The sequence below is a fragment of the Sinohyriopsis cumingii genome, chromosome 9 (assembly GCF_028554795.1).
Source record: "Sinohyriopsis cumingii isolate HCF-2022 chromosome 9, ASM2855479v2, whole genome shotgun sequence".
Taxonomy (NCBI): domain Eukaryota; kingdom Metazoa; phylum Mollusca; class Bivalvia; order Unionida; family Unionidae; genus Sinohyriopsis; species Sinohyriopsis cumingii.
Window position 1 is genome coordinate 120,473,025 of NC_142969.1, and position 12,873 is coordinate 120,485,897.

General features: G+C 35.7%; 1 protein-coding gene across 2 annotated transcripts in view; it reads left to right on the plus strand.

Annotated features, from left to right (window-relative positions):
* Window positions 1–12,873, plus strand: part of LOC149792605 (solute carrier family 41 member 1-like) — a 59,858-nt gene that overhangs the window by 30,295 nt on the left and 16,690 nt on the right. For both annotated transcript variants that reach the window (XM_089971233.1, XM_089971234.1), the window contains exons 8-11: window positions 1,812–1,959; window positions 5,263–5,336; window positions 6,336–6,470; window positions 11,967–12,115. In XM_089971233.1, the coding sequence (XP_089827359.1) occupies window positions 1,812–1,959; window positions 5,263–5,336; window positions 6,336–6,470; window positions 11,967–12,115 (506 nt within the window). The remainder of the gene's footprint in view (window positions 1–1,811; window positions 1,960–5,262; window positions 5,337–6,335; window positions 6,471–11,966; window positions 12,116–12,873) is intronic.

Genomic DNA, 12,873 nt, shown 5'->3' on the forward strand with positions numbered 1-12,873 from the left:
CAGCACTGTAGACTGTGAACGTGGATTCAGTAAGATGAACCTCATAAAAACTGACATCAGAAATAAACTCTGCATCTCATCTCTCGAGAATTTAATGAGAATCAGCATGTACAGATGTGAACAATTAGACTTTGAAACTGCATTCAACAAGTGGGCAGCCCTAATATCGCGACGGATCTTCATGTAACACTTTGTAACATTTTGTTAATGCTTGTTGTAATTAGAGTATTAACTAACCCATCTTTTGTAATTTTCATTGCCTGTTACATTAATAGACTAAATTAACACTTGAAAAACTGTACACTACTTGTTCTGGCGACACTTTTTGAAAATTGGCGACAAAATATTGAGGTTGGCGACTTTTTTGGCGACAGCTTTTTAAAAGCCAGGACCATCCCTGAATAATGTTATGACTCTTGTCTGACTGATACAGTATGTGATCTTGAGATGACTCTTGTCAAACTGGGAAATATGTAGTAATGTTATGACTCTTGTTTGACTGATACAGTATGTGATCTTGAGATGACTTTTGTCAGACTGGGGAATATGTAATAATGATATGACCATTGTCTGACTGGTACATTTTGTGATCATGGGATGACTCTTGTCAGACTGGGGAATATGTAATAATGATATGACCATTGTCTGACTGATACATTTTGTGATCATGGGATGACTCTTGTTAGACTGGGGAATATGTAATAATGATATGACCATTGTCTGACTGATACATTTTGTGATCATGGGATGACTCTTGTCAGACTGGGGAATATGTAATAATAATATGACCATTGTCTGACTGATACATTTTGTGATCATGGGATGACTCTTGTCAGACCGGGGAATATGTAATAATGATATGACCATTGTCTGACTGAAACAGTTTGTGATCATGGGATGACTCTTGTCAGACTCGGGAATATGTAATATTGATATGATTCTTGTCTGACAGATACAGTATGTGCTCTTCAGATGACTTTTGTCTGATAGGTGAAGGATGTAATATTGATATGATTCTTGTCTGACAGATACAGTATGTGCTCTTCAGATGACTTTTGTCTGACAGGTGAAGGATGTAATATTGAGATGGTTCTTGTCAGACTGGGGCAGTATATAATTTTGAGATACCTCTTAGTCAGACAGGAGGATTATGCAATCTTGAGTTGAGTTGTTCAGTGAGAGTGATTTAGTATTCATTCTTGGCATTCATGGTAAAAAATTCTGAAGATTACATTAGGCAGTTTCTTCAGAAAATATTTTTCAAGGACCTGTTGTCACTTGAATAAAATGCATCATGATTAATGATTAGAATTCTTTAATTGCTGTTTATTGATGCTGTCAAGAAAGAGTTAATGGGCCTGCAATCTATGATACATGGTTATTCACCAGTTTAGACAAACTGGTATTTTTGGTGGGAAAGTAGGAGTGACTTCCATTATGTCTTAGTGCACCATATACAGTGCTGAAGACAAATTGTTTTCTTTGCTAAAAGGGCAGTTTTTAATTGTACTTTTGGCTGTAATCTCTAAAATAAAAAGTAGCGTATGTCTGCATTTCTATACTAAACTTTATCATGTCACAACTCAACACACAGCCCACTTCCCACAGTCACTTTGAACAAAATCTCAATGCGTATGTGTGCAAAAAAAATTAAACAGCAAGCTACAGTGTTTTAAAAATATTTTAGTGATTTTGACAATATGGAATTGAAAACCCTTTTTTCTTCAAAATTATTAATAAGAATTAGCAAAATTATTTTAGAACTTTACATATGATGCCAGAAATACATCTTATGTTTTAAACCTTTGCAGATCAGCTGTTATGGTTGTCTCCAGTTGTTATAGCATCATTTGTTGTACTAGTACCATTTTGGGTCTTCATAGCTGTGAAAAATAAATACACAAATGATGTTATTTACTCAGGATGGAGTCCTGTACTGTGTTCAATGGTCATAAGCAGGTATGTTTTATATTAGTGCTTTTTCTTGTGTGTACATGTATGTGACTTAGAGAGAATAATGCAAGATTATTTCAGAAATGTTAAGTGTATATAAGTATTAATAAGCCACTGATCTGTAATCAGATTTTTGTTTTATACCATTAGTATATCAAGAAAAATTAATGAACAATTGAAAATAAATTGTTGAAATATACATAATTTTCCTAGGGGCCCTGAGTGGTCTAAAGCGCTCTCCATTACAGATCGCTGCCATCTCACCGCTGTCTACATGGGTTCGAGTCTCAGATTCAGCCAATGTGGGTATGTGAGAAAGCTTGCCAGTAGCTTCTCATGGGTTGGTGGTTCTTCCTTCACCATTTATACTGGCCACCATGTATTGCCTATCGTGTGCTGAAAAATGGCATTAAACCCTACAACAACAACATAATTTTCCTGGGAATGGATGTAAGGGAATGCGGAGTAACAATTACAAAATGATCAGCAAAATTAATATCAGATTTTTAATAAATGAATAATGATTCTTTACCATGTGGCAAATAAAAGCAGATTTTTCAGAAATATAGTAAGATTTTATTTCTATGATTTTTATGTATCACTCTTGAGGTATTCTTTTACATTGTGTTGAGCACATTTAATAGGAAAAGTAGTTTTTCATTATAGGAGAAAAAAAACCTGTTTGTTAATCATGATTGAATGATTTATAGCCCAGTGCTCTTAAGGTTGTGGGTTCAGATCCTACAATTAGGTCAGCCCAGATTAAATACTGTGCTGTTTTACTGGGCACTTTACTTGGCCTCAGCATGATTTAAACCTTTAGGTGTAAATATGCGGTGAAAAATACCCCCAAATCGAACAAGTTCCAGTAGACTCATTGTTCTGGCGAGATAGGGTAAGGTTATTCATATGGAATGGTTTTTCATTTGATTTGTGCTCTTTGCGGGCATCCTATGATTGACCCTTTTGTAGCAAGTTGGAACCATGTGCCAGCCACCATTGTCTTGCCAGTACAGAACCCAAAAGCTATGGTGATGGATTGCACATTCGATCAGCTGGGATGCGTTATGCGCCTTTAGTTACCCTCCCTAACCCCACTGGTCTTAGTACCGAAATGAATACAAACATGCAGGGTCAGTATTGCAAGATAATTCTCTCAGATCGGACACGTCATGGGTCAGTGATTTACTCAAGCTGGTGATAGACCTACCCAGAAAGAGTATGGCCAAACTGACTCTTCTCACCAGGGTCACAAGTGTTTCACCCCAGCATGGACAGATCTTCTCCTTCACATATTGCTTTTGACAGGACATCATTGTGAGAGTAAGAATTTAGACCTTCAGTAGTGGAGAGAATTTCTTGAACAATTAGGCACTCCACAATGCCTCAAGTCGCCAATTATTTTTTTCTGGCTCAACAAGGAGAAAAAATTGACACCAATTACCATCAAAAGGCTACCGCTTTATGATATCTGACACATTCAGACACCATGGCAAAAAGATTTCAGTCATGATAAAGATACATCAGACCTACTAGCCATTTTTTATATGAATAATCCAAAAGCCCTCAACCCTGTTTCCAGATTGGAATATGTCATGGGTCCTAACATGGCTCCACTTTGAGAAATTTGAACCATTAGCCCTGAACTCTCAAAAGCTGCTATCATAGAAAACCTGTTTCTGAAGAGCTTTTACTTCAACTTGCAGGGTGAATGAATTACATTGCCATTCAATCAGCCTAGTTTGTTTTTAATTCAGATTGGATTGTTTAGTGATCCTCATGACACGACAAGGTTTTGTGCCCGAAAAATCAGCGGTCAGTCAGAGAGTCATCATACGTTCCCTCATGCTTGTAGATAAATCAGTAGCAGTGATCATGCAAAATGTTGTTGGCTCCCATAAACACTATTTGAAGCGCACAGAGACAAGTCATGGCAAGTGCAAATGACTCTTTCTTCCCATCAAGGCAGGAAAGTAGGGTATACCTCTCAAGCCCTATCTTCATGTCTCAAGTGGGTTATGTGGTTGGCATACTCTGATATATCAAAGGTTAAAGTACCCTCATCAGGATTATGCTCATGAAATTAGAGCAACAGTGAGAGCCTCATGTTGGAATACAGCATATTATTAAAAGATATAGAAGCTGTTGGCTGGCATGCAGAATCAACCTTCTTGGGTTTTCATCTCAGGGATTTAGTTTCACGGAGACAAAATCTAAATCTGATGGATCCTGTGGCTGTAACTTAGATGACCAAGCTAAACCTACACAGCCTCTTAGCTTCACTGGATTCGCCAGTGAATTTTAATGGTAAGAAGATTTCAGTAATAATCTTCTTAACCTGTTAGGGAGGTTACAGGTCACACAACCATAGGCTATGTTGTTTTAAGCTGGAGAACAAGTTTTACATGGGAAATCTCATCTTTCTTCCCTTGAAGGGTACCTGAGGTATTGATAGGCTGCTTGGCATTTCCTACACCTATTATTTATTCTCCTGATGTTAATGTGATCAAGGAATGTATTCAAAGGAGAAAGTAAATTTTGTGGCAAGTTATATTTCTCTGAGAAGACCCCCTCCAGCCATCCTGCTATGTAAGCATCCTTGTTGGTAGCTTGCTCAGCTTCAAAACTGGTAACACCTAGCAGTATCCAGGGAAGGTAATGGCAAGAGTTACTGCCCTATGTATGATGTAGGTAGAAAGGATGAATTTTTGTCTTTAAGTTGTCACAGCTGCTCAAGTGCTGCCTAATATCATCATCCATGTGTTCCAACACCACACAAAAAGAATCCTTGGAGTTTTCTTCTGACACACCAAACCATTTAAGAGAAAAGCTCACCGCAGATACAAGCTATGTTAATTGTCATAAGGTTGTCAAAGAGTAGCTTTCTTTCAGTGGCATTTTACCACCAACTTTATGGTACTGTGGCAGTGGTATTATACAATGTAGGCAAGTTAACCCATGTGAGATGTATGAGTTCACCACATACTTGGCACCTGTCAAGCTCTGGGATCAAACTTTGGACTGCATGTGCAAAGGAAGTGCTTGCCACTGCATGATCTGAACCTAGTGGATACAGAGCTATGGAAGAACGCTATTGACCATTAGACTGAAGAAGAAAAAAACAGGCTAGGGTCATCTGAATAACAGTTGTTTCAGATGAGACAGTATATTTCTGTTATACATACATTTTTTCAAGACAAATGGGTGAGTGTGCAACCTCATAACTTGCATAATATAAATTTACAGCTATAGAATTGCATATACATTTAATTCCAACTTCTCATATTTTTCCTTTTTGATATATTTCAGTCTAGGAGGATTAATTCTAGATTTTACTGTCAAAAGATTTAGTGGAATAGCTGTCTTCCAACCTGTGATAAATGGTAAGTGATTGCAAAACCATTTTTATCATTGTGATAGCTAAAAACAGTACTTTTCTTGTTTTCCAAGATCTTGTATGGGTATGATTTAAAAATTAATTTCAGATGGTATTAACATGGTGTCTAATTGGAAGAAGAAAACTTGCACTTTTAAAGCAATAATAGTTAGTAAGATTAATTCCACTGCTATACCTGAATGCTTCCAGTGACACAACACAAAGTAAAATATTCATTTCCAATAAAAAATTCAAAATATATTACAATGGGGGATGTCTGTCTTGAATTATAGGATTTGAGTATAGCGGTGTTGGTTTTAGGTTTACAGATGTCTGGTGTCTTTGACAAGTTGTTGTAAAATGTACCGATTGTAAAAATCATAATACTCATAAAGACTCAAATTTGACTCAATTTCTTCATCTTCCTTATCCCAGAATAGATCTAGGAGAGTGCCTTTCTTAAGCTCTGAAGCATGTAGAATATTGATATCTATAGTATTTGGAATTTGCATGTTGACCATACATCACAAATTATTTTTGTTTTGAAACTTATTTCTTCATACTTTTTCAAATTATTAAAAATAATATTGTTTTACAAGTTGTTAATTATGTTAGTTATTGTTACTACATGATGCTTTATAAGAATATATCAGATGCAGATGCACACATTTTATTTCTGTATACTTTTTAAAAAATATTAAAAATAATGTTTTACAATGTATTAATTATATTATTGTTACTGCATGATGCTTTATAAGAATATATCAGATGCAAATGCACACATTTTATTTCTTTATATTTTTTCAAAAATATTAACAATAATGTTGTTTCACATGTTGTTAATTATATTAGTTATTGTTACTACATGCTTTATAAGACCATATCAGATGCAGATGCACACATTTTATGAAAGGATCCAGATAATATTACAATATTTGTATTGATTAATAGATAATAAAACACTGGTAATGATATGAAAGCTTCAGAAGTTTTCTTCATTCCACAGGTGTGGGTGGTAACTTGGTTGCTGTGCAAGCAAGTCGCATCTCCACATCACTACACAAAGTCAGTCGGCCAGGAAATCTTCCAGAAGGTGCAGAGAATGGTTGCCCTAACTGTCCAAGTGCCTTCTTTGGAAAAGGTGAGTCATGCTGCAGAAAAGGAGGAGATGTCCAAGAGAATCGCATTCTATGTCTGTGTAGCCAACAGTGTCATAATACAATATGATACAAACCACTGTACCCAGGTCCCCATTTGATATATTAATGTTAGCATACTGTAGGTGTGTATAGCCATCAATCTCACAATACAGGATGATACATAGCATGATAGGTCCCCATATATTGTACTAATGCAAGCATACTTCGGTTCTGTATAGTTATCAATCTCATAATACAATGTGATACATACCATGGTACACATAGGTCTCTATATGTTGTATTAATGCAAGCATACTGTGGGTGTGTATAGCCATCAATCTCACAATACAGTATGATACATATCATGATAGGTCCCCATATACTGTATTAATGCAAGCATTGTTTGGGTCTGTATAGTTATCAGTCTCATAATACAATATTATACATACCATAATACACATAGGTCCCTATAAATTGTATTAATGCAAGCATACTTTAGGTGTGTATAGCCATCAATCTCAGACCGCTCCGGTGGCCTAGTGGTTAGAGCGTCCGCTTCAGATGTGAGAGGTCATGGGTTCAATCCCCGGCCAAGTCATACCAAAGACTTACAAAAATGGTACTAACAGCTGCCTTGCTTGGCACTCAGCATTAAGAAGTTAGTGTTAGGACTGGTCGGCCTGGTGTCAGGATAATGTGACTGGGTGGGACATCATGCTACTTGTCTGTGCATGATGCCCCAGTGCTAGACATCACTATAAACTGCCACATTGCAGACATCTTAGCGATATGACTGAAAAATTGTTAAAGCTACGTTAAAAATCCAAATCACATAACGTAACACCATCAGTCTCACAATACAGCATGATACATTCCATGATACATAGGTCCTCATATGTTGTATTAATGCAAGCATACTTTGGGTGTGTAAAGCCATCAGTCTCACAATACAACATGATACATACCATGATACACAGGTCCCGATATGTTGTATTAATGCAGGCATACTGTGGGTATGTATAGCCATCAATCTCACAATGTAACATGATACATACCATGATACAAATAGGTCACCAAATGTTGTATTAATGCAACCATACTGTGGGTGTGTATAGCCATCAATCTCATAATGTAACATGATAAATACCATGATACAAATAGGTCACCAAATGTTGTATTAATGCAAGCATACTGTGGGTGTGTATAGCCATCAATCTTGCAATACAGTATGATACATACCATGATACACACAGGTCACTATAAATTGTATTAATGTAAGCATACTTTAAGTGTGTTTATCCATCAATCTTGCAATACAACATGATACATACCATGATACACAGGTTCCAACATGTTGTATTAATGCCAGCATACTTTTGGTGTGTATAGCCATCATTATCATGATACAATATGATACATACCATGATACACATGTCCCCAGTTGATACATTATTGTAAGCAATATATTATAAGTTTTACTTTGTAATTACAGCATATTAGTACTTGCATTTTTAACATTTCAATCACTGCAAAGTGTGATTGGTTTCAGAATTTGCCACAGTTTAAAAGAATAAAAAAGAATTTGGAAAGCTAGACCAGTCAGTAGATCTTATAGTTTTGAACAATGTCAATTTTCTGAGTGTTTATAATTACATTATTATCTTAAGTTTTAAAGTTTTATTATTTGTATTGCAGTGCATGGGTGATGATACAGTATTGTATCATCACAGAAAAATTGATATTTTTAACACATATTGCTGTATCAATATTGCACTCTGGTGTCGTGATTCAATGGTCATGGGTTGGAAAATGGTTGGGGGTAAGAATCTGTCATTTTAAACACTTCTAGTAGCATCATTGGAGGCTTTGATGCTACACAGTGTGCCTTCTTTTGAAAAGGGGTATTATAAGGTCATTCTGTGAGTCTAACCTGAAGGTGAAGTTTGAGAATGTCAGAATTATAAGAGTTTGTTTAATGCCCAATATTTGTGCAAAAGTTTTTTTTCTTTCTTTCTGATAGATTATTCTTTTATCCAATACCTGAACACATTCTGTTGATAACAAACAAGTACTCTCACCTTGAAGACACGGGCTGCATTCATTTGGATGGCATTGGGCTCTGTAAGCAAAGCAGACAGTTTGTCACTACTGAACAGCTTGTCCTTTCTGATGAATTTTCAGCTTGTTGGACAAATGCTTATATTCAGTTGGCATTGTATGGAACTGTCCAATTTTTAAAGCAACCTCTTCAGAGATTAACAAATAAACATTACTTGCACTTGCACATGTATTTCATATCATCAAGCAAATAGGTCCAAACAAACAATAGATATATAAAATTCAATGTAAACTAACCATGCATCTTCGGTCTCTTTGCCTTTGTTTACAAAAAAGCTGGTAAGGTGGCAAGCTCTTTTGTGCTTGATACAAAATTTGTAAACATTTCTTCTGGCAAGCACCTCTCTCCACTGTTGGCATTTGCACCTAATGCCATTTGCTGGTAGATTGCATAGGAGCATTGGTAGCCTACTGCTAATCTAATGTTTTTAGTGCTTTATTGAATGCAGCCCAGATATCATTCTGGCAGCAAATATTATGTAAAACCAATTGTTCCACCATTTCAGCATGTAGCCAAGCAATTTTACATAGGCACTTATATTCAAATTAATTATAGGAAATATAAATTGGGCTCTGCCTACTTGTAAGCAAAAGGCATACCATTGTTTTTTGCTGTTTGGCAAAAGCATGATGAAACAAGATGATAATGCTTAGAAATATTTTAATGCTTTCTGACCAAATTGCTGAACAACTTAGATTGATAATGTCTATACATTTCTCCAACCATTACTCTCTCCATCAACACTTTTGTTAATGTTTGTGTATATAGTATATTTTCTCAGGCACTGCTATTCTCATCTTATTTGCTTTTACACACTCACTGTAAGACAGTGCATTATGTTATGATGCTGTTCATTCTTCCATTCTTGTTGTTGTTGTTGTAGGGTTTAACACCATTTTTCAGCACATGATAGGTTATACATGGTGGCCAGTATTATTGGTGGAGGAAGAACCCAGGAAATGGAAAGAACCACTGACCCACGAGAAGCTACTGGCAAGCTTTCTCACATACCCACATTGGCCAAATCCGAGACTCGAACCCACGCAGACAGAGGTGAGATGGCAGTGATCCATAACAGAGAGCGGTTTAGACCACTCAGCCACTTGGGGCCCCTCATTCTTCCATTCATCCATTAATTTCTAATTGTTACCAATTTTTTTCTCTCTGTACAATTGTCCATCATATACAGTTACCAAACTTTGTGGATGTCTTGCACATGGGATAAGGAAGAATCCTACTGACTTTGATGTCAAAAGATCAAAGGTCAAGGACACTGTGACTGAATGAAGAAAAATGGTTTCCGCAAAATGACTATGGATTTGCGAGTCAAAGGTCAGGCTCACTATGACAAAAAGAAGAAAAATGGTTTTTGGATAATAACTTGAGTTCTCCACCATTCACAGTTACCAGACCAGGGGGTCAAAGATCAGGGTCATGGCAACTGTAAGAAATGTGGTTCTGCACAGTAGCATAATTTCTACATCACATACCAGGAGCAAACTTTGTGGCTATCATGTACTTTGGATGAGGAACAAGCCTATCAATACTGAGGTGAAGGTCACTGATTACAAGAAGAAAAATGGATAACTTGCACTTGGAGAAAGGAAGAAGCTATCAATTTTGGGGTCAAATGTTAGAGTATTTGTGACTGGAAAGTGAAGATTGGTTTCTGCACAAAAACACCAAACTTTGGTGGGCTTGTAGTTAAGATATGAAAGAGGCCTAATGATTGGGTGGGTGGGGGGAATCAGAGCTAAATGTCAAGGCCATTTTGCTTTTTTGTAAAAATCAGTTAAGCAGAATAACTTTCGTGCTTAATTAAATTGCTTGTCCAGACATGGCACTTAAGGTTAGAATAGAAACCTATAAATTATAGGGCTTGCAAGTCAGAGGTCATGATAAGTCTGATAAGAAAATAATTGTTTCTGTACATGAAGATTAGTCAAGACTGCATTCATTGATTTTGAAATTTGAGCCCATTGAGACCTCTTGGTCAGTAATCTCTACATACAGCCATACCCTATTAGTGCTCATGTTGAGGACCATTAAACATGGGTGGGTGGGTTATGTGCAGTTCAAGTTACTCATTTGCTACATGTTACCTTATATGACATGTTTAAAAACAATATATGCAGCAGTTTTAAAAAAATGAGACATGCAAAACAAAAATAGCAGGGTAGTAAAAAATGTATGTTATGGAAATGAGAGACAAAATGAAATGATCCACTATGAAATCTTAAGATTTATCTGGGTCAGGAAGGGCCCAACAAAACTTCAGCCAGAGAAAAGTTCATATGCCAGGAAAACTAGCCTTTATTCAGGTCATATTAATCCTTACAATAACATATATGGATTGATGAAAATAGATGACCAGATTGCTTCCCAATTGTACAGACAAGTAATGTAAGCATTTTGTAATACATTGGTTCTATTTTGGGGTATCAGTGTTTTGTGTTCAGCTTTGAAGGCACATCCTTATTGCTTTGTGAGGCCTATGGTCTGCATTGTCATTTAAGTTCATATCCTCTGTTATGATGAGATCATTCCAGCAAAATTGGTTTCAAGTTCTGTTAATTTGGGTTAAGTTTAAATTTGCAGATCCCAGTTCCACAGATATTGTTGTCAGCAGTCACTTGATAGGTAGATTTATCATGCATTCCCAGCACTTTTCAAACAAAATTAAGTCACTGTGATTTATATTTTATGCTTCTGTAATTTGCATTAGGCCCTATGCTAAGCTCAGTTTCTGTGACACTGTTGATCACTGTCTTGTAGCTTGACATGTAACTGCATCATAAGGAGTACTTATTAATTCGGACAGTATTAAGTCACCAGTGTTTGGTGTTATGTTATTCTTGTAGCTCAGTTTATTGGGCAATAATGCTTGCTAAGTCATCTTACTTAATTAGATGTGTAATGAGGAGCATTTACATAAAACCAGGCTTTACACTCTGACCCTATTACTATTTGCATTTTCTGCTTTTATTTATTTTTTTAGTTTCAAGAACAACCATAGATTTGGAAGTTGGGACAGCTTGAACTATAAATCTATCATTAAAGGTTCCCAAAAAGTCTTATTTTTTATTTTTTTTAAAAATTAACTCAGTATTTAACACTGTTTTTTTATTGTTTTTCTTGAACTAGTCATGCATATGAAAGATAGATCACATGACTTTATGTATTCTGGTCAAATCATGTCATATATAACTGGGTAGGAAATTTAGGAGCTGTTGTGCAGAGGAAATCAGGTGACATTGTATTTAATATCAATATTTTACATTTGATAAAATTATTAATCAGAGTAATAGTTTTCTTTGTCACCATATTCTGCGATTAATATTGCATAGTTTGTACATTTAAGCAAATATTTGTATTTCAGGTATAAATTCCAGGGCAGCAAGAGTACTCCTGGTGCTAGTCATACCGGGTCATCTTATCTTTGTCTACACTATTGCATACTTAAAGGCTGGACACACATCTATCACGCCTATGTTTGCACTTATATATTTGACTGCCGCTGTGTTACAGGTGAGTTGCATCTTTGTACAGCTGATGTTAATTTTTATACCTGGCTTCAAGTAGTGGATTTGTAGGTTATATGCTCACCCGATTAAGTTTCAAGAGAAAGAAAATGTTATTTTGTTCCTTGCAAGTTATAACGTAATATTATCATCATGTTTTGCTTAAAATAGTAAAGTCAGAAGAGTATTGTATTGATCAGAAAGCTGTTCCGTTAGTTCTTCATCCATGATACAGGATTAAGCAGTTGGTTGGATTCTTTCATGATGACTGTGTAATGTTTAGAAAGACAGAACTTAATATTCTCATAAATGTCTTGAAATTAAGTACCTTGATTAGGTTGGAAATCTCCATAAGAAATAAAAATTACACTTTACTCGAGGAAAATAGTCATCAAAAAGGATATGCATTACTGATATATCAAAAAGGTTATGCATTACTGATATATAAAAATACTCATAGAAAAAGCTATGCATTACTGATATAGGAAAACAGTTCTCAAAAAGGTTATGCATTACTGATATGAAAATACGCATAGAAGAAGTTGTGCATTACTTTATAAGAAAATAGTCATCAGAAAGGTTATGCATCAGTGATACATAAAAAGACTAATAGAAAAAGTTATGCATTACTGATATAAGAAAATAGTCATCAGAAAGGTTATGCATCAGTGATATATAAAAATACTCATAGAAAAAGTTATGCATTACTGATACAAGAAAATAGTCATCAGAAAGGTTATGCATCAGTGATATATAAAAATACTC